At 50.1% G+C, this 25623-nt stretch overlaps 2 protein-coding genes across 3 annotated transcripts; one reads left to right on the plus strand and one right to left on the minus strand.

Annotated features, from left to right (window-relative positions):
- Positions 1–13239: 13239 nt before the first annotated feature.
- LOC109758081 (probable protein phosphatase 2C 42) lies at positions 13240–16810 on the plus strand. Its single transcript, XM_020316930.4, has 12 exons — positions 13240–13376; positions 13667–13793; positions 13943–14075; positions 14156–14225; positions 14375–14480; positions 14650–14779; positions 14888–15004; positions 15107–15242; positions 15314–15390; positions 15473–15525; positions 16101–16155; positions 16264–16810. Exons 2-12 carry the CDS (start codon positions 13780–13782, stop codon positions 16522–16524), a joined length of 1152 nt encoding a protein of 383 aa, XP_020172519.1. The 5' UTR covers positions 13240–13376; positions 13667–13779; the 3' UTR covers positions 16525–16810.
- A 6027-nt stretch (positions 16811–22837) lies between these two features.
- Positions 22838–24748, minus strand: LOC109758079 (large ribosomal subunit protein uL23). Of its 2 annotated transcripts, none has more exons than XM_020316927.4 (4): positions 24641–24748; positions 23991–24030; positions 23181–23541; positions 22838–23086 (listed from the first exon to the last, which is right to left on the minus strand). In XM_020316927.4, exons 2-4 carry the CDS (start codon positions 24001–24003, stop codon positions 23002–23004), a joined length of 459 nt encoding a protein of 152 aa, XP_020172516.1. In that variant the 5' UTR covers positions 24004–24030; positions 24641–24748; the 3' UTR covers positions 22838–23001. The 2 variants fall into 2 exon arrangements, with proteins under 2 accessions (XP_020172516.1, XP_020172517.1); XM_020316928.4 differs by having other exon boundaries at positions 24646–24734.
- Positions 24749–25623: the final 875 nt, after the last annotated feature.

Raw genomic sequence — 25623 nt, forward strand, 5'->3', positions numbered from 1 at the left:
ATATTGAACATTGGAGATCTTGTGTGGCTAGACCTTCGCAAGGACCGCTTCCCCAACGAACGCAAGTCCAAACTTCTACCATGAGCCGATGGACCCTTCAAGGTGCTTGCACGCTACAACAACAACAACGCCTACAAGATCGACATCCCACGCGACAAGTACAACATGAGCGACACCTTCAACGTCAAAGATCTTTCACCCTACCATGGTGATGAGGATTTTGATCCGAGGTCAGATCTTTCCCAAGGGAGGGGAGATGATGCGGAGCATCCCAAGGTCATCCCCATGAACCTACCATCGTCTCACCAAGTGCCTAGTGGACCCATGACTCGAGAACGTGCAAGAGCTCTCGAAACCGAGGTGACATCTCTCCTCTCACAATTCCACTTTGATGAACATGAGACATGGCTACTACCTCAAACGGAGAGGTTGTGCATACTCATGTATCAAGGAGTTAGCCATGGAGACGCTAAGGAGCAAGGAGAATCCGAAGAGGAAGATGGACATGAAGACGGAGAAGAAGAAGGGCAAAGTCAGCAGAAGCCCGGACGATCCGGACCGCCGTCCGGACAACCCGGCCCCAGCCCGGACGATCCGGACCCCGGCCCGGATGATCCGGCTAACCTGCCCGAGGACACCTGAAGCTTCACCACGAAGCCGGATCATCCGGACCCAGCCCCAGATCATCCGGCCACACCCGGATCATCCGGCCCAGGACCTGGACATCCGGACCTCCCACGGCGCCCACGACACAGCCGGACCATCCGGACGCCGACCCGGATCATCCGGACCCCCGAAGCCCGGATCATCCGGACCAACATCCAGATCATCCAGACAGTGCATGCGTGCATGATGTTGGGCCGAGGCCCATGTACCCCTTCACCCCCCAACTTCTATATATACTACTCCACCACCTCTTTCTAGGGTTAGCATTGGTTTAGCTCATATGTGAGGATAGCTTTTGCTCCTCCATACAGATCTACTCCTCGAGAGAGACTGCGGCCCCTCTTCGAAGAAGATCCACGTTGGATTCAAGACCCCTCTTGGGTGGCCCCATCAAGACCTCCTTACGGAGAAGAACCGGTTACCCTATGTATCATCCCTTGTTGGTTTTGGACCGTGTGATCTCTATGTGTACTCGAATCTAGCATATATGTGACTATATCTTGTTGGTTTGAGAGTTCCTCTTGTGTTTTCCCTCGTTTCCCCCTCGTGTTCTTCGTGTTCTTAGTCGGGATCCGCTCCTTTCATGAAAGATCGGCCGTTTAGGGTTCCACCCTACATCATAGAGAATCATCATAACAAGAAAATAAAGTTTCTACGATCTGATCACGAAGGCGAATATTTGAGTTACGAGTTTGGCCTTCATATAAAAATGTGCAATAGTTTCACAACTCACGCCACCTGGAACACCACAGTGTAATGGTGTGTTCGAACATCGTAATCGTACTTTATTAGATATGGTGCATTCTATGATGTCTCTTACCGATTTGCCACTATCGTTTTGGGGTTATGCATTAAAGACAACTGCATTCACGTTAAATAGGGCACTGTCTAAATCCATTGAGACAACACCGTATGAACTGTGGTTTGGCAAGAAACCTAAGATGTCGTTTCTTCAAGTTTGGGGATGCGATGCTTATGTCAAAAGGCTTCAGCCTGATAAGCTCGAACCTAAATCGGAGAAGTGCGTCTTCGTAGGATACCCTGAGGAAACAATTGGGTACACCTTCTACCACAGATCCGAAGGCAAAATCTTTGTTGCTAAGAATGGGTCCTTTCTAGAGAAGGAGTTTCTCTCGAAAGAAGTGAGTGGGAGGAAAGTAGAACTTGATAAGGTAATTGTACCTTCTCTTGAATTGGAAGGTAGCACATCAGAGAAATCTGTTCCCGTGATGCCTACACCAACTAGAGAGGAACTTGATGATGATGGTCATGAACCTTTGGATCAAGTTACTACTGAACTTCGTAGGTCAACCAGAGCACGATCTGCACCAAAGTGGTACGGTAATCCTGTCCTGGAAGTCATGTTACTAGACGATGCGAACCTACAAACTATGAAGAAGCTATGATGAGCCCAGATTCTGACAGATGGCTTGAGGCCATGAAATATGAGATAGGGTCCATGTATGAGAACAAAGTGTGGACTTTGGTGGACTTGCCCGATGATCGGCAAGCCATAGAGAATAAATGGATCTTCAAGAAGAAGACTGACGCTGATGGTAATGTTACTGTCTACAAATCTTGACTTGTCGCAAAAGGTTTTTGGCAAGTTCAAGGGGTTGACTATGATGAGACTTTCTCACCCGTAGTGATGCTTAAGTCCGTCCAAATCATGTTAGTAATTGCCGCATTTTATGATTATGAAATCTGGCAAATGGACGTCAAAACTGCATTCCTCAATAGATTTCTTAAAGAAGAGTTGTATATGATGCAACCAGAAGGTCTTGTCGATCCTAAAGGTGCTAACAAAGTGTGCAAGCTCCAGCGATCCATCTATGGACTGGTGCAAGCATCTCGGAGTTGGAATATACGCTTTGATGAGGTGATCAAAGCATATGGTTTTATACAGACTTTCAGTGAAGCCTATCTTTACAAGAAAGTGAGTGGGAGCTCTGTAGCATTTCTGGTATTATATGTGGATGACATATTGTTGAATGGAAATGATATAGAATTTCTGGACAGCATAAAAGGATACTTGAAAAAAAGTTTTTGAATGAAAGACCTCGGTGAAGCTGCTTACATATTGGGCATCAAGATCTATAGAGATAGATCAAGACGCTTGTTAAGATTTTTCAATGAGTACATACCTTGACAAGATTTTGAAGGAGTTCAAAATGGATCAGTCAAAGAAGGAGTTCTAGCATGTATTGTAAGGTGTAGTTGAGTAAGACTCAAAGCCCGACCATGGCAGAAGATAGAGAGAGAATGAAAGTCATTCCCTATGCCTCTGCCATAGGTTCTATAAAGTATCCCATGCTGTGTAATAAACCTGTTGTGTACCTTGCCGTGAATTTGGCAAGGGGGTACAATAGTGATCCAGGAGTAGATCACTAGACAGCGGTCAAAATTATCCTTAGAGGACTAAGGAAATATTTCTCGGTTGTGGAGGTCATAAAGAGTTCGTCGTAAAGAGTTACGTCGATGCAAGCTTTCACACCAATCCAGATGACTCTGAGTCTCAATCTGGATACGTATTGAAAGTGAGAGCAATTAGCTAGAGTAGCTCCATGTAGAGCATTGTAGACATAGAAATTTGCAAAATACATACGGATCTGAATGTGCCAGACCCGTTGACTAAACCTCCCTCACAAGCAAAACATGATCACACCTTAGTATTCTTTGGGTGTTAAACACATAGCGATGTGAACTAGATTATTGACTCTAGTAAACCTTTTTGTGTTGGTCACATGGCTATGTGAACTATGAGTGTTAATCACATAAATATGTGAACTATTGGTGTTAAATCACATGGCAATGTGAACTAGATTATTGACTCTACTACAAGTGCGAGACTGAAGGAAATATGCCCTAGAGGCAATAATAAAGTTGTTATTTTATATTTTCTTATATCATGATAAATGTTTATTATTCATGCTAGAATTGTATTAACCGGAAACTTGATACATGTGTGGATACATAGACAAAACACAATGTCCCTAGTAAGCCTCTACTAGACTAGCTCGTTAATCAAAGATGGTTAAGTTTCCTAACCATAGACATGTGTTGTCATTTGATGAACGAGAACATATCATTAGGAGAATGATGTGATGTACATGACCCATTCGTTAGCTTAGCATATTGATCGTTCAGTTTTATTGATGTTGCTTTCTTCATGTCATATACATATTCCTTTGACTATGAGATTATGCAACTCCCGGATACCGGAGGAATACCTTGTGTGCTATCAAACGTCACAACGTAACTGGGTGATTATAAAGATTCTCTACAGGTATCTCCGAAGGTGTTTGTTGGGTTGGCATAGATCGAGATTAGGATTTGTCACTCCGAGTATCGGGGAGGTATCTCTGGGCCCTATTGGTAATACACATCATAAGAAGCCTTGCAAGCAATGTGACTAATGAGCTAGTTGCGGGATGATGTATTATGGAACGAGTAAAGAGACTTTCCAGTAACGAGAATTAACTAGGTATGAAGATATCGACGATCGAATCTCGGGCAAGTAACATACCGATGACAAAGGGAATAACGTATGTTGTCATTACGGTACGACCGATAAAGATCTTCATAGAATTTGTAGGAGCCAATATGAGCATCCAGGTTCCGCTATTGGTTATTGACTGGAGAGGTGTCTCGGTCATGTCTACATAGTTCTCGAACCCGTAGGGTCCGCACGCTTAACGTTCGATGACGATTTGTTATTATATGAGTTATGTGATTTGGTGACCGAATGTTGTTCGGAGTCCCGGATGAGATCACGGACATGACAAGGAGTCTCGAAATGGTCGAGAGGTAAAGACTGATATATAGGATGATGGTATTCGGACACCGGAAGTGTTCCGGGAAGCACCAGGTACTTATCGGGTCACCGGAAGGGGTTTCGGGCACCCCCGGCAAAAGATATGGGCCAAGATGGGAAACACACCAGCCACTAAGGGGCTGGTGCGACCCCCCCCCCCCCCCATATGGGCTGGCCAAATTGGAGAAGGAAAGGGGAAGGAGGAAAGGAAAAAGGGAATAGGATTCCCCCTTCCCCCTCTTCCCTTCCTACACCGAATAGGAATAGAAAAAGGGGAGGCCGAATTGGGAGGTGCCCAAGTAGGATTCCTCCTACTTGGGGCGCCCCCTTGGCTACCTCTCCTCCCCTCCAACCTATATATATAAGGGGGCACCGCTAGAACACACACCAACAATTGTTAGCCATGTGCGGCGCCCCCTCCACAGTTTACGCTTCCGGTCATATCTTCGTAGTGCTTAGGCGAAGCCCTGCGCGGATCACTTCACCATCACTGTCACAATGCCGTCGTGCTGACGGAACTCTCCCTCGACACTCTGCTGGATCAAGAGTTCGAGGGACGTCATCGAGCTGAACGTGTGCAGAACTCGGAGGTGTCGTACGTTCGGTGCTTGATCGGTCTGAACGAGAAGAAGTTTGACTACATCAACTGTGTTGTCAAACGCTTCCGCTTTTGGTCTACGAGGGTACGTGGACACACTCTCCCCCTCTCGTTGCTATGCATCTCCTAGATAGATCTTGCGTGGACGTAGGAATTTTTTTGAAATTGCATGCTACGTTTCCCAACATAAAGCACCAACAATGGAGCGATAGAACGCTGCATCGGACGCGAGAGACCCCTCCAGGGCAGAGACCTTCGCCTTCGTGTCGATGCGAGTGGGCGTCGGCTTGCAGTTAAGCATACAACATGCTCCAGAAGCTCGTGGGCGTACTTCTGCTGATGCAGAAAGAAGTCGTCAGCCCGGCGGACCACCTCAATGCCGAGGAAGTAGTGCGGGGGCCCCAAGTCCTTGAGGGCAAACTCATCACGAAGACGAGCCGTGAGCCGCTGAAGGAGCTCGGGGGCGGACGCCGTGAGGATGATGTCGTCGACGTAGAGCAGCAGATATGCAGTGTTAGCTCCCTGATGATACACAAAGAGTGATGCATCAGAGCGAGTGGACCAAAATCCCAGAGACTGCAGGAAGGCGGCGATACGCTGGTACGAGGCCCGTGGTGCCTGCTTCAACCCGTAAAGAGAACGGGAGAGCAAGAACACGAAGTCCGGATGCTCGGCGTCGACAAAACCAGTGGGCTGCTCACAGAACACCTGCTCGGCAAGGTGGCCGTGCAAGAAGGCATTGGAGACATCCAACTGATGCATAGGCCAGGCTCGCGAGACCGCCAACTGAAGCACGATGCGGATCGTGCCCAGTTTCACAACCAGAGCGAAGGTGTCGGTGAAGTCCACGCCCGCGCGTTGCCGAAAACTGCGAACCACCCACCAAGCCTTGTAGCGCTCAAGAGAACCATCCGGGCGGGTCTTGTGGAGGAACACCCACTTGCGAGTGATGACATTGGCACGAGGGGGTCGCGGAACAAGATGCCACGTGCGGTTGCGCTGCAAGGCGTTGAACTCCTCCTGCATCGCTGCGAGCCAGTGGGGATCCCGAAGGGAAGCGAGAGTAGAGATGCGGATGGGTGACAGCGTCGATGTCGAGGTAGCGCACACATACTCATCGGAGGAGTAGCACGTGCTCGGCCGATGAACACCAGCCCAAGCGCAGGTCGTCACGCCGAGAGCCGGCCCGACGGGGGTGGCCGGGCCCGTGGCAGCGACCGGGCCAGCAGTGGTGGCCGAGGCGGAAGCCGGTTCCACGGCGGCGGACGGACCAGCAGCGGGGCCAGGGGCGGCAGCGGTGGCGGGGCCAGAGGCGTCGGCAGCCGCGGGGCCAGAGATCGCGACAGACGGGTGGGCCACAATAGAAGCGGCGGCGAGCGAGGAGGGTGTCGAGCCCGCCGCCGGAGAGGGGGCGCTGTCCGGGGTGCCTGCCGCGACGCCGGGGTGGGGGGGCGGTCGGACTCAACCTCGGAAGAGGGAGTCGGGGACCCAGGGGCCCAGTTCGACTCAAACTCAGGGGAGGGAGTCAGGAACCTGGGCGGCGGCAGAAGGCGTCGGGCAAGCGGGACCGCCTGGGGTCGCCGCCGCACATAGCTCCAAGTAGGGGGCGCGGGGGTCGGCGCCAGAGCCGGAGGTACCTGAAAAAAAAGGGAACATCGTCTCGACAAAATACACGTGCCTCGAGGTGTGCACACGATGAGTGACAGGATCATAGCACCGGTAACCTTTGGTGTTAGAGGGATAGCCGAGGAAGACGCATGGGAGTGAACGTGGTGCGAGTTTGTTTGGAGTGGTGGACGCGGTGCTAGGATAGCAAAGACACCCAAAAATGCTAAGACCGTCATAGGACGGCGGTGTATCGAAGAGAAGGTGGGGGCGTAGTTCCACCGAGGACGACACAGACGGATGTTAACTACAGGGTGGCAGTGGCGAGAGCATCAGGCCAAAACCGAGCGGGCACGTTCGAGTGAAAGAGTAACGTGCGAACGCAGTCATTAAGAGTGCGAAGAATATGCTCAGCTCAGCCGTTTTGTTGTGAGGTGTATGGGCAAGTTAGACGGAAGATGGTGCCGTGAGAGGCAAGAAGGGTGCGGAGAGCGACGTTGTCAAACTCTTTTCCGTTATCGGTTTGGAGTGCAAGAATGGGGCGACCGAACTGGGTGGTGACATAGGAATAAAAGGAGGTGAGTGTGGCTAAAGCATCGAATTTGCGACGAAGAGGAAAAGTCCACACATAATGCGAATAATCATCTAAAATCACCAAGTAGTATAGATAGCCCGTGTTGCTCGCGATGGGAGACGTCCAAACATCACTATGAAATTATTGAAACGGAAAAGTGAAAACATTTGTAGACGCACTAAAAGGAAGACGAATGTGCTTGCCCAAACGACAAGCCTCACAAGTATGCTCGTCGAGCTTATTACATGAGAAATAAAAACTCCTAAGAATCTGACACAAAATGGTGGGGTTGGGGTGGCCCAAGCGAGCATGCCAAAGGTCGACGCCGGTGGCGAGGGCGACAGGTGTGGAGGTGGAAGCACCGGCGTGCACGGGATAAAGCTCATCGGGGTTGTCACATCGGTGAAGTACCATCCGGGTACGAGCGTCTTTCACAAAAAAACCAACACCGTCAAATTCAATAGTAAGTGGGTTCTCATGAGTAAGACGACGAATGGAAACTAAGCTAGTAACTAAGTCAGGTGAAACAAGAACATTAGACATAGTGATAGGTGTGGAACTAGAAGGAAAACTAGTGCTACCGATATGAGTGATAGGTAAAGAAGAGTTGTTGCCAACGGTGATACGAGTGGGTGTGTTAATGGGAGTGAAGGAGGTTAGGTTACCAGCATGAGCTGTCATGTGCGCAGTAGCACCTGAGTCCATGTACCAGTCGCCTCCACCGCTATAGTTACTCGGCGATGGCACAGAGTGCAGGGCGGCGAGGAAGGAGGGATCCCATGGCGTAGGGACCGATGGCGGCAGGGGGGCCCTGTAGGGCGACGCCTGGGCGGGCGGGCCATAGCCACCGATAGGCGGCGACGCGAGGGGGGCGCCATAGCCGACACCAGCTGGCTGGTAGGGGCGCCAAGGAACGGCTGGTGGCCGTGGGGCGAGGGCCGAGAAGACTCGGCGCAGGAGCCCGTGGGACGGGCATATGATAGGCATGCACGACGCCCATCCACGGGTTCTGCCCGGTTGCCCACGGCGGAGGGGCCTGCTGGTAGCGGGCCGCCCCCGGCACCCTGGGCCTGCGGCTGCTGCTGCTGCTGACGGCGGCCGCCCCGCCGGTTGCACCGGCCCCCGCCACCTTGCATCTGCTGGGGAGGCGCGGGTGGCGCGAGCGGCAACGGGAAGTACCCGGCGGGAGCAGGAGGGCGCGGCTAAGGTGGCGCGGCCGGTGGAGCGGGGCGGCCGCGGGTTGTGCCGGCAGCGAGGGCGGTGTGCTGGACCCGCTGCTTCAGCTTTGTCATCCGGCGCTCCTCAAGCTTGAGGTACGCGACGACACGCTGAAAAGTGGGCTGCGGCAGCAAAGTGAGGTTAGACGCCGCATTGCCGAAATCCTCGTTGAGGCCGGCGGTGAGGGTGTCAGCATGAGGTCGTCGGAGACTTTGGCCCCGATGTCACGAAGCTCATCGGCGAGCATCTTAAGCCGCATGCAGTACTCATCGATGGTGGAGTTGTCCTGGTGACAGTCGAAGAACTCCTGCTGCAAGAAAACAAGGCACTGAAGTTTGTTCTCGATGAAGAGCGTGTTGATCTTGGTCCACATGACGCAAGCATCGTCGTCCTTAGAGACAACCGTGTGGAAGATGTCCTTCGAGACGGTTTGATAAAACCATCGGATGAGCGTGGCCTCGATGGCGGACCACTCCGGGTCGCCCTTCATGTAGTCGCCGTCCACGAAGCCATCGATGTGCTTGGTAAGATAGTACTCGCGGAAGATGAGGTTGAAGTAGGTCTTCCACGCGTAGTACGAGGTGCTAGAGCTGTCGAGGCGAACGGGGAGCCGGGCCTTGATGTTGAGATCACGGCTGGCGGCAGCGGAGGGCTCGGGGCCGGGGTTCGAGGAGCAGGTGGAGGCAGAACTCGGGGAGGTCATGGCGCGGCGGGATAGGGTTAGGGTTTCGGTGGCGGCGGGGGAAGTGCGGCGGCTGCGGTGAGAGAAGAGGGCAGCGGCGGCGGGGAGAAGAGGGGGCGCGACGGGGCGGCGGCGGCGCGGCAGGAGGAGCGCGGCGGCGGCGGCGGCGACGGGTCGGCGCGGCGGCATGGGGTGGCGGCGGCGGAGGAGGAGGGAAACACGGCGGTGGCGGCGTGCAGCGGCGGTGGTAGGCGGCGGCGGCGGCGCACGCGAGGAGGCGCGGCCGTGGCCCTAGGTCAGACCTTCAGGATGATACCATGTAGAGAGGTGTTTTGCCAATACAATTATCGTTGTATTGATTGGGTGCAGGTGCATGTATATATAGAGTACAAGCAGGCATCAACCTTAACTATACACAACTAAAAGGTGAGCCAAGATATACATAAATACATGCAACACATATATATTCAACATATCTTAGTGGGAGGAATCAGTGTATCCCTCAAGCGAAGCCTCCCGTCGGTGTTTGGTAGCAACAAGCATGCGACAAGCTGGATGGACACATAAAACTCCCTTCTTAGAGCACATATAGCAGACCCCATATAATACCACGACCCGCAAAATAACCACCAAAATACGAGTCCACGCAAAAAAAGCTGCTCGATCAGACCCCGCAATCGCGTCGAATCCGTAAATATTTTTGCGGGGCGCGGCAAAATTCTCACCCCAACCCGCAGTGGTGCCCTATATATAGCGGGAGCGGTTGACGGGGGGACATTTCAGCCTGCGCTTTTCCCCACCCACCGCCGTCGGGCTGCCGCCTATGATCCCGGCCATACCAGCCGTCGGGATCACGCCGGCGGGCTGCCACACGTCCGAGATTGTCCTCCACCACTTACTCCTGCCTCAGCCGGCCAGAAAGTTGCAGATCGGTGGTTGTTTGTCGCGGCCGCTGGATTTGGCGTTTCCGGCCACCGGCGGCTGCGCTAATCCATGGATTGGTCGGGGAGCACCCGGCAAAGCCCCAACGCCGCATGCAGGTACTGGTTTGTCCTCTAGCCGTCGTCGTCGGTTTGCCGGCAAGGACTCAGCCGGCCGTCGCCCGGGCTCGGCGCTCGCGCAGCGGCTCGCCGGCTCGCCGAAGCCGCTCATACATTGCGACGACTGCACACAGCGGCTAACATCTAGCACGCCGCAACACCCTGGATGGGGTATTCTTCAAATGCGAAAACGACGGGGTATGTTCTTGTTTTCATTCGGCTTTGTCAACCTATTTGGTTCAGTTTCGGTAGCCTATTGAGATGGTCATGTGTGTAGGAAGGTGTGTGCTCATTTTGGTATTGGGAAGAAGAATACATTGATTTATTGATAGGAAGCAACTTAACAGTTGTTCGTGCACTCGTTGGTAGAGTGGAAGCTAATGATGCAACTGCATGTGCAATTAGAGAAGAAACTTGAGGGGGAGCAACGTCTACTTTTTTAGAATCAAAGAAGAAGCATGAAGAATGCAAGATCAAGAATCCGTAGATCAACAATGAAGGCATGGAGAAGATGTTGGTCCAACTAGTGGGAGCAGTTATGTAAGTTGGATATCTTCTAAAATGCCTAATTGTGGTTCTTGTTTTCTTTGATCTTGCTATTCTAGGAAAAATTTGGTGAACTATTATGTATCCAATGCCCTTAAAGAAAATAAAGAAGCAAAGAAACGTGTTTTCATGCCCGAAATTGAAATGCAAATTATTGATTTACAGGCCGCGCGGGCGGCGGCCGAGCAGACCTCGCAAAGCGGACCCGTAAAAAAGATATGCAGAATATTTTTTTACAGGTCCGCTTTACGAGGTCTGCTCTGCATATCTTTTTTGTGAGGTTTGCTCAGCCGCCGCCCGCGCCGGCCCGCAAAGCCGTTTTTTCACGAACTGTGAACGCATTTTATGGGTCAGCGTTATACGGGGTCCGCTAAAGATGCTCTTATAGTAATTCCAAGACCAAAAGTCACGCATCTGGTACATTATGGGATTAAAAGGATTAACTTAGCATCAATACCAATAAGACTTTGTTGCACCTTTTCTCAATCCCAATTTGCTGATTTTTTGCAAACGAGTTCACTTACAAACAATGGAGGATTATCACAGAGATAAGCAGGGGGCACATGTTATAATCCTCGGGAAGCCTTTCAGTAGTCTGTCCATTATCTATTGTGCGGATGAGTCGATGAGCTAGAGTATCCCTTCCTTGAAGAATAGATGCGTTCTTTCTTTTTATGATAATGCGGGTCGCATTTAAATTATAAAGATCATTATACAAGTCACATAGACACCGTTTTGATAAAACTGAAAAGATAACAAAACGCTAGTCTTTACAATTACAATCAAGATAGATGAATCCCTTGAGCTTGACACCGATGTGTGTCACCTGTCTCCGGCACCATCACAACAACCACCAAGAGAAGAAAAATGACGAATCACCTCCTCACCCGAGCTTGACGCGGTTCCATCGCTGATATGCAGCTTTGCTGACCTCTAAGGTGGCTCACCAAAGGTGAAGCCATTGCGGTTGAACATATCAGACCAAGGCAACACCCCAGACATGCCATCGATCTAGATCTGGCATCCCGTACAACTAAGACGTCGTAGGAGGAAATCATGTTTGCTAGCCACGAACCACGAACCCAATACACGATCCACCATCTTTCAGATGCCGCTGATACATACCACAATCCGCATCCGCTTCCAGACTACCTCCAGAACACAAGTCCACCAAGATGATGTTGTCATCCACGCCATTCTTACTTGAATAGACTGATTTCCAAATCCATTCCCAATGCCTTGTCGGGGAAGGGTCTAAAGCTTCTTTATTCAGCGCTGCCATTGCCGCCGCCAAGGCCAAGGCGATAAACATCCCAATTTGCTGATTTTTTGCAAACGAGTTCACTTACAAACAATGGAGGATTATCACGGAGACAAGTAGGGGGCACATGTTATAATCCCCGTGAAGCCTTTCAGTAGTCTGTCCATTATCTATTGTGCGGATGAGTCGATGAGCTAGAGTATCCCTCCCTTGAAGAATAGATGCGTTCTTACTTTTTATGATAATACGGGTTGCATTTAAATTATAAAAATCATTGTACAAGTCACATAAACACCGTTTTGTAAAACTGAAAAGACAGCAAAAACGTTAGTCTTTACAATTACAATCAAGACAGATGAATCCCTTGAGCTTGACACCGACATGTGTCACCTGTCTCCGGCACCATCACAACAACCACCAAGAGAAGAAAAATGACGAATCACCTCTTCACCCGAGCTTGACGCGGTTCCATCGCTGATATGCAGCTTTGCTGACCTCTAAGGTGGCTCACTAAAGGTGAAGCCATTGCGGTTGAACATATCAGACCAAGGCAACACCCCAGACATGCCATCGATCTAGATCTGGCATCCCGTACAACTAAAACGTTGGAGGAGGAAATCATGTTTGCTAGCCACGAATCACGAACCCAATACACGATCCATCATCTTTCAGATGCCGCTGATACATACCACAATCCGCATCTGCTTCCAGACTACCTCCCAAGGAAGAGAACACAACTCCACTAAGATGATGTTGTCATCCACGCCATTCTTACTTGAATAGACTAATTTTTAAATCCATTCCCAATGCCTTGTTGGGGAAGGGTCTAAAGCTTCTTTATTCAGCGCTGACATTGTCGCCGCCGAGGCCAAGGCGATAAACAACCCAAAATCCTAAACTACTAGAGACTAAAATCTACATACACACAGACGACCTCGATCATCGGCGGTGGAGAGCCGCGAGGGACGGCAGTGGAAGAAAACGCCCCTGGACGAGATCACCTTTTTCTTTCTTCGTGGGGAAGAAAGAACAGCGATGCACGAAGAAAGAAGAGCGGTATCTGGTGGAGATGTAAGTGAGACGGCGAGTTGCCCAATTCAGCCTGCAATAAATCCGTTTCAGGCGTACACGCCAGAGCAGTGAAGCCCTCCCTCGTGGGGGGTACAGGTAGAGAGAGGCCCATGTGGGTCCAACAAAAGAGTCGATCGCAAGTGCCACGCAATCCGGGGTCGTAGATCGTTTTGTGTCTGCTCCTCCGCCACTCGTCTCCACCAGGGCACCCGGCCGGCTCCTCTGATCGCCGGCCGCCTCTGATCGCCGCCTTGCCTCCCGCCGGCCGCCGCTCGACCGCACCGCCGGATCATCCGCCAAGGTATGAATGCGCGCCGCCATTTGCGCAATGCGGCAATGCCAGTGCCCTAGTTACTCGCACACGGGGAAAAGGTTAGAGATCTTACATTCTGACGACCTGCAATGCCATTGCCAAACATTGGCACTTGATACATCCCATTTCATCCGTGATCGCCCGTCGCCGTCTCTTTGTTGGCCCCTCCCGTGTCCGAATCCTGCCTCCGCCCGGTCCCAATTTGAGCATTGCCTGAAATGTTTTCCCAAGTCTCCTCCGGCCGCCATTGCAGACGTGACGGATGCATTTGGTGCCAGGTACAGGCGCAACCGACCTGGCCTCCCGGACCCTCTCTGGCTCCGGCTGCTGCTCCATCGTGCATGCGTCGCAGACGGAGAAGGAAGAAGGACGAGGCGGCCACCACAAAGCCATGAAGAACGCATGGTGATGTCTCGTTTGGATTTTTATTCATTGCTTTTTCTTCTGGTATTTATGCCATCTGCATCTGCATGCATCTCACTCACCATCGGTTTGCTCTTGAGTTCTTTCTTACTCCTACAAGATTTTTCATCCATGCTGCTGTGATCTTTCAGGCAGGCAAACTCCGGCATGAGCACAATCAGCAGGGAGCCGGTGCTGTCCAAGACCACGGAGAGGGGGGAGAATGACAGGCTCGAGTACGCCGTGTCGTCCATGCAAGGTTACCGTGCCAACATGGAAGATGCTGTGAGTCACCATCCTAATATTATATGGTTTAACTTTGGTGAAATGCCGAAGCCTAACTTTCTGATCTTCTTTTTCCCCAGCATGCAGCTGTTGGAGATCTTGATGTTTCCACCGCCACATCGTTCTTTGGTGTTTATGATGGCCATGGAGGTTGGTGTTCACTATTCAGTTCCATCCTCTTGCGAAAAGCAGAATTCAGATATATGCATGATACCAATTTAGCTCCTGGAATTCACATAAATCCTTTACTTTTTGCAATAAGTGCCATTTACTACCATCTGAAATGTTTCTTGATACAGGACCTGCTGTATCGATGTTCTGTGCGAAACACTTCCATCTTGAGGTCCAGAAGCATCCACACTTCAATGACAGTCTTCGTATTGCGGTGGAGAGCGCGTTCTTCAGGTTATTTAGTAGCTAAGCAATTCATGCATCCTATGTGTTCTTTGAGGTTACGCAGTTTCTCCTGGAGTTTTCTGCCGATGCTACGATATTGTTTTGTTCATTGTGGTGCCTTTCACACATGCGTACGTGTGTCACATTTGTAATCGCTGTTGCTACTCGACTGTTGCAGAATGGATCAGATGATGATGACAGAGGAGGGACGGAGGGAATTATCTGAGTATAGCCCTGCTAATAATAATGCCAATATGAATTCGACTGTCAAGGATATGTTGCTCGGTTGTGCTTGTGTAAATATGAAGGTGCGTCTCATTTTATTTTTTACACACCCCCTCCAGTTATTTGTATGTAGAGATATGATGTTAAGAAAACACCTATTGTTTACTTCGGCTTGAGTTATTTGTCTGCAGAGACGCCCCGGGGCAGCAGATGTAGGAAGTACCGCTTGTGTGGCTGTCATCAGAGGAAACCAGATCATTGTTGGGAATGCTGGTGATTGCCGCTGCGTGCTCTCAAGGAATGGTCAGGTACTTCTCTTGTCAGTGTCTGGCTGGTACCCGATTCGCGCAGTATTTTGTTATAACTGTGACCTCTAATGGTGCCTGGTTTTATTTTGGTTGTGCTCTAAGGCAACTGTTTTGACCACCGATCACAAACCAAGTGTGCCGGCTGAAAGACGGAGAATAGAGAACGCAGGACGCTCTGTTGTAGTTACTGGAGGAGCCGGTCGCATCGATGGTGGAATCGCGGTCTCCAGATCGATCGGTAAAGTTATATCTTGTATGTTCGTTTTTTGAGTTTATCACATTGTAATTGGCATTTTGCTTGCATTTCAGGTGATATGAGGTACAAAAGCAATAGTCGGCTGACTCCTGCACTACAAGCACTGACTTGTTCTCCTGAGATTCGCGTAGTGAGTTACTGAATTGTCATAAAAATCTGTATGTTTGTCCTGCTGGATACGGTCTAATGGAAAATGACCCTTTTGCTGTTAGGAAAACATAACTGATGAAACTGAGTTCCTTGTTATGGCATGTGATGGAGTCTGGTAAGTTGTCAGCTAAATTATATCAGAAGCTTTGCTCGATCATTCTTTGTTCTAATGTATATAAATAGCTTCATGCATAGTAAATGCACTCGAAATGACAGTTAATTTCGACGGTTGTGTTTCTCTCTATTGTTTCGACATTCATTCTTTGTAGATTTCAGTTCAGTTAATTTTTCTTTGTTTTGAGCTAAGCTACATCATCACCATGTACATATCGTTCTTGTATGATTTGGATAGGTATAGAATACCGGAGTCTCTGCCGACCCCTTGTTGTGCTAGTACCTCATAATTGTTCCAGAAAAACTATAACTTGATTGCATGAATACGAATTTGACCTGGGCAGTTGGTTGGAAAAGGATAAAGAAATATGCTTGACTTACCATTGTAAAAACCCACTCTGAAGAACTTGGATATTAGTACTATTTTCACCCTGCATGTCGTTGGCAGTGAAGGAAACATGGTAAAGTGTAGATAGGAATTTGTGCTCTGCCTTCCCGGACATACCCACTGACATAACTTATCTATCTCCCAGCTCTTTGCTCTGTCTAAATTCACACACCTCTCGTTTTTTGCAGGGACGTCGTGCTAAACCAGGGCCTGGTTGAAATTATACGAAACAACATGAAATCTGTGAGCATTTCTTCTTGTTTCACCAGCATTTCTGCCTTTTTAGCTAATCAAATTCCCCTTTAGCTTGACATATATATTGCTGTGACCAACACACACATGCACACACAGGGGATGGACCTTGGGAAGAACTGCGAGGCCATCCTCGACATGTGCGTAGAGCCACCGCAACCGTCGGTCGACAACATGACCATCCTGCTGGTCCGGTTCAAGCACAAGGCGCCAGCGGCACCCGACCCGTCCCGAGCCGACGACGGGCCGCACGGCAAGCGCAAGAGCAAGGCCTCCATGGAACAGGGGGTGATGGACAACCTCAACAAGGCTGCGCCGCCTACTGCAAGCGTGAAAGCAAAGCCCCGCAGAAGCTTCTGAACCCGATGAGCCACGCAGTCACAGAGTTAGTGATCTCCTTTGACTGATTTCGCTAGGATGATACTACATGAGTTAGAAGTTTGTCGTGCCGGGGACGGAGGCGAGACGGAGGCTTGGCTTGTGAAGTGACGCTTTGATGCACGCGTAATTTTCTTTACATTTTTTGTTCTCTTTTTGACTTTGAGGATCACGCCATAATTCTTTTGAACTGTCAACTGCATTCAGAACTTGGATATGCATATGCTCACTGATTAGTTATTCCGACAAGAAGATTCTGGAAAAGAAATCGCAACCAAAAGATTGTTGCAGTGGATGCAATTAGCAGCTGATGTTGCAGGAAAATGATGAGGTGGTCACAGAAGACAGTTCCCTCTGTGACCAGCATCACATTTCTGCAAAGGCACTAGGAAGGATTACTAAGCAGAGAGTTGATTGGGGACAGAGGGGCTTTTACTCTGCATCGACGATGAGAATTGGCTAGTGAACAACTCTTACAAACAAACTGCTACTTCAACATACAAGAGAACTGCAACCCTGAAGCATATGTTTCCTGAACTATTTCATACAAGAGCAAGCAAATCAAAATGCTGCAGAACCAGCGCAAGATACGTGCAGATTCAGATTCTCAGCTCTACCAGTTTCTCTGAACTGCGGTTTGGTGATGACTGCACTATCGAAATCCATGTACGCTAAATCAAAAGCTTTCAGGACGATACACACAGCAGCGATCCTGGATTGTTCTCATGACCGATGGAACGCGGCGAGACACGAGCCAGTCGTCCGGATGGACCACGATCCCCACACCCGTGCGCGCGCGGTCGGCATCAGCTAGGTCGAGCGCGCTTCCGCGGCGGGCCCTCGATGGAGCAGCCGACGCGCCTCCGGTCCTCTTCGCTGTAGTAGCCGTCGTCCTCCTCGTCCACGCCGAGGCCGCTGGAGTCCTCCTCGTCGGAGCTGCAAGCCGGCGGCGGAGGGGGCGCCACCACCGGCTTCGTGAAGATCTTGCGGACCACGCAGTCCATGTCCGCCTTCGGGCCGGGCTGCGCGGCGCGGAAGGCGGCCGCGCCCTTGTTGAGCCGGTACTCCTTCATCAGCCACGGCGTCGGCGCCCACGCCGCCCCGCCGTCGCCGCCCAGCCGCGGCACGTGGAACGCGAACCTGCTTCGGAACGCGACCGCCTCCGCGGCCGCGCCGGCGCCGTGCACGTACCCCTTCTCGCGGCCGTAGCGCGCCCAGCACCCGCCCGGCGCAGGCAGCGCGTCGCCGCTGGCCTGGGCGCCGTAGAAGTAGCCCCACGCCTCCCCGTGCCGCCGCCTGGTGCTGGGGTGGAAGGGGAGCGCCGCGGGGCTCGCGGCGAAGACGTCCACGCCCTCCGCGACGTGCCCCGGGGTGGCGTCGCCCCGGAGCGCCTTGGGTGCGAGGTACTGCGTGATGATCTGGTGGCCGCTGGGCTCGAACGCGTGGCCCGGCGGCAGACTCCGCACGGCCGTTGCCATTGCCGCCAAGAACGAGCTTCTGGCCGAGATGAATCGAGGGTGGAAGTTTGTTAGGGAAGTTCGGGTGGTTTGGACTTTGGAGGGGAGAGGGGTTTAAGATGGAAGGTATTGGGTATGGGGCGATGAGCTATCATCAATTTTCTGTCCTTAACGGGATTTTCCGTTGAAGCAAAAAAACATCTCCATCTCAAAAAAGGTAACATGTCGACTAAAATCAGGAAATGTAAATCATATCTCTTTCGAAAAAAGAAAATACAAGTCGCATACATACATGCATAAATGTGGTTCTTGCTCGAAGGTTGCATAGGGATGCAAGTGAACAAGTCCACTAAGTCCACAACAGTCCTTAAAAAAAATATTTCCTCTAAAAAAAGAGCATATTTGTATTAGCACATTTAGAAAAGCAACAGATATTGGTTTATTTTTGGAGACGCGAATGACCGCGGACGTCGGGACGCGTCCGCGTCCTCATGCATCCCTGGTAAATGGAGTGTATGCAACAACCCAGTTACACCACCTGGTATGGTTTCGACGACTCATTTTCGACCACATTAACACTACCCAATGCTCTTCCCCTCCCTCAACCTTATCTTTGTGTCATTGACGTCGGATCTAACGATCGCCTCCTACGCCTAATTATGGTGCTATGAGGAGTCGAGGACCAAACCACTGGCCTCAGTGGCGGAGCTTGACAAAAATGCATGGGGAGAGGGGGGGCAAAAAATTTAATGGCAATAAACTAGAACTTGTAGCCTTAAGACAGTTATATTTACATTACCTATCTTGGTTGCAAAGTACATGTATACTAAAAAAAATAGACCAAAACATACATCTTGTCTACTTGGATGCATATACTGTTGAGCCTTCAAATCTCAACAAGTCATTACCAAACCATGGAGGTTCTACGGGTCAGCCTGGTCGTCCTCCCTACACGGCGATGTCGCCGGCTACACGCGTGGCCCAGAATTGGAGCTCTTCGCTAGTCAGCGTCGAGCCTGTGTGGCGGCAGTCGTGTCGGATGAAATGGAGCAGCCGAGCGCCTGAGTAGCAATGCCCAAGGAGATGAAGCAGCAGCCGAGATGTGTATGCGTGAAGTTGAAGATGATGGGCATATGCATGCGTGCAAACATGGGATTAAGGCATACTAGCACCTCATAAAAATTAAATCTTGTTGGGGCTGGGGCCATGGCCCCCTCGGACTTCTACATAGCTCCGCCGGTGACTGGCCTCATTGATTGCCTCTTTGTTGCAAGATTTCTTATCGTTGGCATAACCATGCTCACACTTCCTCAACTGGGGAAGGACCTTCTCCGCAATGCTTGCCTACCACCTCATCATGCGGAAGAAGGGTGGAACCTCCTATGCACACATCTTGAAAACAAGGGTTTCAAACATGAACAGGATCTTCGCCTGACTTCTGTTTCATGTCCGCCTTAATTTTAGGCTGAATCTTGCTGACAAGAACATCTCAAACAACTCAAGATGTCCAGGATGCCACCATGAGCTAGAGGACTCCAGTCATATCCATCAAGTGTCCCTTCTCCGACACAGTCTGCCAACACATCAGTGTCTGCCCACCAACGTTGTGGCGGATCTTTGGGATCGGTTAGACCAGTCCTACTGGCCATTCATCCTACTTTTGATCCTGTGAAAAGTTTGGGACTCAAGGAATGCCAAGACCATTTAGGGCTAAGATGTTCTTAACAGTCTCCTAGTTGGTTACTTGTCGAGTAACATATTCACACACATGCCCCCCCCCCCCTCCCTCCCTCTCCCCTTCCCCATTCCTTAAAAAAAGATAGTGTCAAACTCTACCAATTCAAACATTACAAACATCAATACTGCTCATGTTTTGAGCACTGGTATATAATGATCTAGACTTTTGTCCTCCTAATTAAAACATATGCCTCATATCTATTTGAGGGTACCCTAAAAGTCTTCAATCATCGTACATGGTCCTCACAGAAAATATGTTTTGGCATCATATCAGAGATGTAGATTGTTTTATCTTACTGTGAAAACAAATTTATATCCTCAATTTTCAAGAGACTTCATTTGATTTTTTTAAAGTGAGTCAAAATGTCTGAATTCATGCAAGTGTGCCCCACTCCATTGGTTTGCCCCACGATAGAAAGCAATATGGGTCCACCCCTGAAGGAAACAACCAATGCGCAATGACTACCATAAGTTTTAGGGCATCTCCAACGCTGACTCCCTAACCGGATACCGTATCTGTCCATGGACCAGTGAGGACCAGTCCATGGACACTGATGCGGGAGGCGACCATCCAAAGCTATCCCCTCCACTAGTAATGGCAATTTAAAATTCAAAATCCGTCCGATCACATAGTGCGCGCCGGATCACATCAGCCCCGATCACAATCAAAAAGGGGCAAGTATGCATAGTTTTAGATACCCGATCACAAAAGTATATCAGTCCGGCAGTTCCTGCAAAAAATGCCATGCCTGACCGGCAATCCGGGCCTCCACGCTCAAACTGTCGTTGCCACCGTCTCGGCCGCCTCCTTCTTTACTCTCTCCAAATGATCCTTCTGCCGCTTCAACATCTAGAAACAGACGGCTTGCACGGTTATCTTTGCGTCGTCGTCTAAATCCTACATCTTCAAGGTCAACATCTTTGTGTCCTCCGAAGCAGCTGCGATCTTAACCTTCTTCTCTTCGAGCATGGCCTTCCTCTCTTCGATCTTGAGCATCTTCTTGGTAGCTAGATCGCTGGATGCTCCACCATCGCCGTGTCCGGCAGCTTCTCTTACGGGTCCATGCGTCGACAGCGATGAATAAGAACGGGAATTGAGTGGAGAGCGGTGGGATGGAAGAGGAGAGTGGGGAATTTTGCAGCGGAAACAGTGCGGTCAGCTACAAAAGCACGGGCTCCGCCTTAGTTTTGGGTGGCCCTGGGATGTCGGAGACCTACGTGGCTAGCTAGTATCCGAACTCCCGCCAAGCCCCTGGTCTGGTTCCGGTTTGCGTGAAAACAACGGCCCGGACTGCCGATCGATGGGGGTCGCCGTTGGATGGCTTGTAGGGTCCGGACAGCTGCGTTTGAACGGATACAAGCGGTTGGGTGTCGGCGTTGAAGACGCCCAAGTATGGAAAGTGGATTATGTGTTTCAACTCTTTGAAGGAACAACCAAGCTCTCAATGGAATTCAACTATAGATAATGACTCGTCCGTTGCAACAAGAGTATAAATATTTTAGATGGTGTTTGGTTGGGTTGTGGATTTTTGAAAGCAGCTGCACAAAATCTCCTGAACAGCTATGAAAAATCTACCGTGAGAAGGCTATAGGCCATTTGGCAGCTCGTGATTTACGTGTGTCCAAATTAGTGTGGTTGTGCACAAACATTAAGATTTTATTTGATAAAATCAATAAGATGTTGGACAGCTGATGTGGTTTTCAAAGAAAATCAGAGATAAATAAAACAAAAAAAATGGAGAGAGGAAGGGGAAAACGTGAAGGACTGAAACCTTACCGCGGAGAGAGATTCAGCGTAAGCGCAAGGAAACCAAAGTGAAATAGCACGTCAGTAAACGACGCCGCGTATCGGCGCGCGCGCGCGCCCGGGTCCGGACCCAAAAACCTTTAGAAAACAGAATCCTACGCCGACCATAACTCCTTTCCGCATCTCGCCAACTAATTAATCGCTCGCCTGGACGATGCCACGAGCCCCTCCATCACGCGTAGCCAGCCACGCTATCGCAGACCACTCGACTCGAGGTCCCGGCGACGGCGACGACGGAGCGAGGGCCCATGCCGGACCTGGCGACCCACCCCGACGGCGTCGCCTTCGCCTTCGCGGCCTCCACCTGCCACGGCGCCGTCCGCCTGCGCGCCTCCGGGCGGCGCACGCTGGCCGCCGACCTCCACGAGCACCAGCTCTTCGTCCACCTCGTCCTCGACCGCGGCGGCCGCCGCGTCCTCATGGGCAACAAGGGCGGCAGCGCCGCCGAGTTCCTGGGCATGGAGCCGCGCAGGCGGGCCGAGGCCGTCGCGCGCATCGTGGCGAGGGCCCGGTTGCCGCCAGCGTGCGCCGAGGCCGTGGAGCGGCTGTGCGTGGCCTCAGCGGCGTGCGGGCGGGAGAATGCGTGCGACGACGTGACGGTTGCCGTGGTCTGGAAGCTACGCGCCGGAGTGGGAACAGGGGACGCCGCCGGCGCAAATCTTCCGTCACATACGCCGTCCTCCGCGTTGAGCATCTCTAATTTGACTTGGTTGCTCGGCTACAGCTAGGTCCAGCACGGCTGTGATACATCGCCGATTCTTAGTTTTATTTGGACGTGTAAACTTCCAGCTGACCCTTGTAGGATTAACTGTTCATATGTAAGCCTAATCATCAACCTGATAGTTTCAGATACCACAGCTTTAGCTACAGATGCAAGCTTATGTCAATCACAACATCACATCGCAAAACGGCACTCTGTCTCATCGCCCAAAGACTTACCACAAACACACACAACATGAAATTGTGCAGCGATATGGTAGGCAATGGAGCCACTGAGGCCCTTTGCTAAGTAACAAGTACAAAATTACAGCTGATCATTGTAGGACTGTTAACTGTGCATATGTATGCCTAACCATGAACATGCCATGTAATTTCAGATACCACATCTGCTACTGATGCAACCAGTCAATCACAATATCACATCACAAAACGGCACTGTCTCATCGCCCAAAGCAGCAAAGACTTCAACACAAACACACAACCAGCAAAACCGGGAAATTATACAGGAAATACAGTAAGTCGAAGGATGGTAAAGAAACCAACCAATATGGTAAGACCAAACGCAAAGCTCAAATTAGCATCAACACAAGTCACTTCGATTGCATCAAATTCATGAAAGTGTGCAGCGATATGGTAGGCAATGGAGCCACTAAGGCCCTTTGCTAAGTAACAACTACAAAATTCCAATAACATAAGAAACCACGACACAAGCGCCTACTGCAGGACCCTCCCTCTGGCTTATATGATGCCGATCTTGTTGGCCACGTCAAGAGCATCGTAGTCTGGTGTCAGCTTCACGTACGCCTTCTTCTTGCCATCAGGCCTGCAAAATTGCAAGTTTGGTTGGTCACTTAGCTGCACAGCATAGCGGATCAAGCAAGCAGCACAGCAAACGAACATGTGAGCAGAATACCAACCTGATGAGGGTGTTAACCTTCTTAGCCTGAATGTCATACATTTTCTTGACAGCAGCCTTTATTTTCTTCTTGTCGGCCTTGAGGTCGACAATGAAGACAAGGGTGTTGTTGTCTTCAATCTTCTTCATCGCAGACTCAGTGGTAAGCGGGTACTTGAGGATCTGGTACTGGTCTAATTTGTTCCTTCCAGGGGTGCTGATCCTGGGGTACTTGGGGTCCCTGGCCTTGGACAGGGTCTTGGGGCGGTGAAATGTCACAGAAGTGCGGATCTTCTTTGCCGTCTTCTTGATTGACCCAGACTTCACAGCCTTGGCAACCTTGGCGGCCTGGGCCTTGGCATCGCCCTTCTTGGCAACAGCAACTGGTAACAGACGGAAACAATAATCAGCTAATGGACTTAGCAGCAAGACATAGAGAATGACATGAGAGTAAGCTTCTGGATTCTAAAGGGACAATTCAGTCAAGCATGAGTTAAGTTTTTAACATGGCAAAGAGTAACAAGTTGAAGCATATCACTGAAACTTGCAGAGCATACTATTGGAGCACCCTTTCGTTTGCAAAAGATATTTTGCCATAAAAATTTGTCAGTTTTATGTATGTCAAAGAACAAACATTTTACAAGAGCAACCAAATAGTGAAAACTGCATTCAATCATGTTGACCAATCCAATAGTGAGACCACAATACAGTGACATATAAAGCAAACTTTGAACTACACATGAACCCAAATCTAAAGCACCTGACATGTTGGCATTAGCATTTTCAACAACAAAAATTGGGGGCACATATTTCGGCAACATTATGAGGTTACCTTTGGGAGCCATTTGAGCTTCTCAGAAAAGCCTCTTGAACTGCAAACATAGACGAGCAGTGATTTTAGATCGATTAAACGAGAAACGATTACAAGAAAATACAGTGACATTAGAAAAGCAAGCGATGTGTGTACACAGAGGAAACTAGTCTAGTTTCGGAGCTAAAGCAACTCAGAGCGCCTTCTACCACAAGGGTAAATCGAAATCCAAACAACAACATTTCCCGAGCACAGTATTTCGACAGACCCTGCGATGAAAATACATGCGACAACTACAAACGGAACACTAACTCCATTCGTCAAAACAAGCATCTAATTTCACGCCCAAATCTACAAACCATGATCATCTCGAGCAACAAAACATAAACATCTCCTACACATCTGGACTACTAACGGATCTTCACGCTAACGCGGAATAGGACGGGCTACGGGACAAATCACTGAGGAAAACATCAGCTACTGCCATGAACAACGACGCGGACGCTACAGGAGAAGCACGGGATTTCGCGCCCATGGAGCGGATCCGGCATCTCGTCAAGAACGAGGGAGCCGCGGGGGCTCGACGCCGGCTAACCGAGGCGAAGAAGAGCGGAGCATGAGCACGGCGGCGGGAGATGGGTGGGATGGGGAGGTGGCGGCGGGCGGCTTACCTTACCTTCCTGGGGTGCGGGCGCGAGGCGATGCGAAGACGGCTGAGGAGGAACCCTAGCGGGCACGCGAGCCAGGCCTTTATATTGTGGAGTCGAGCGACTCCCTCGTCTAGGGTACAAACTGGGCTGGGCCTGGTTGGGCTGTACAGAGCACCGCGAGGCCTTGACGCCGATAAGTTAGTTGTCTCGCACGGTTTTTTTTTAACTGAGTTTTTTTTAAATGCTATATCTCGTTTTAAATTGTTTTGCCTTTTTAAAGCGAAAATTAAATTCGGCTCTCAAGCAATACCGCTCCTGCTGCCAAATATAATTTCTCTTTTTTTCTGTCTTCTGTCTTACAATAAACAACCAAAAAAATCACACGTGTGTGATCTACATTTTTTTAACAGATAAATTTTTGTAAGATAATTCTAGCGCATGCGGCTTGTGAAGAAATAAGAAGTCTGATCCTGTTTGTATAGATTTGAATTTGCTTTTCCAACCACTGTTTGTTTTCATTTTCCAACCCCAACCAATGCGCACGGTTTTTCGATGATTTTTTGTATTACTACCAAACAAATAAACTATTTTCACCCATCAGGAGCACTAATACCCGAGAGCCAAAAGGCTACCGTAAGGATTTTTCTGGATTTTTCAGTTTTTTGCAAAAATAAAAAATGTTAACCAAACCCTAGAAAATAGAAGAGTTACATTGAAATCTTTACAGGGCACTAGCTTCTTCTCGAACAGGCGGTTGGAGGACCACCGCAAGCCGCTCCAATACCCGAGCCAGATTAACACTGTTGATCGCGGTTAAGAAGTCGTCAAGGTTGTTGTTCTATCGGGACCATTGCCTAGAGAGGAAGTTCTCACGGGCGGAAGAGCCACATGTCTACAAGCCTGAATTCCAATAAATCCCACACGCCACGCGTCGACACCTGAGGGCTCACCAGATGTGATGGAGATTAGGTTGGAGGACCCAATATCAAGGGAAGTCATTGTCG

The sequence above is a fragment of the Aegilops tauschii genome, chromosome 2 (assembly GCF_002575655.3).
Source record: "Aegilops tauschii subsp. strangulata cultivar AL8/78 chromosome 2, Aet v6.0, whole genome shotgun sequence".
Lineage (NCBI taxonomy): Eukaryota > Viridiplantae > Streptophyta > Magnoliopsida > Poales > Poaceae > Aegilops > Aegilops tauschii.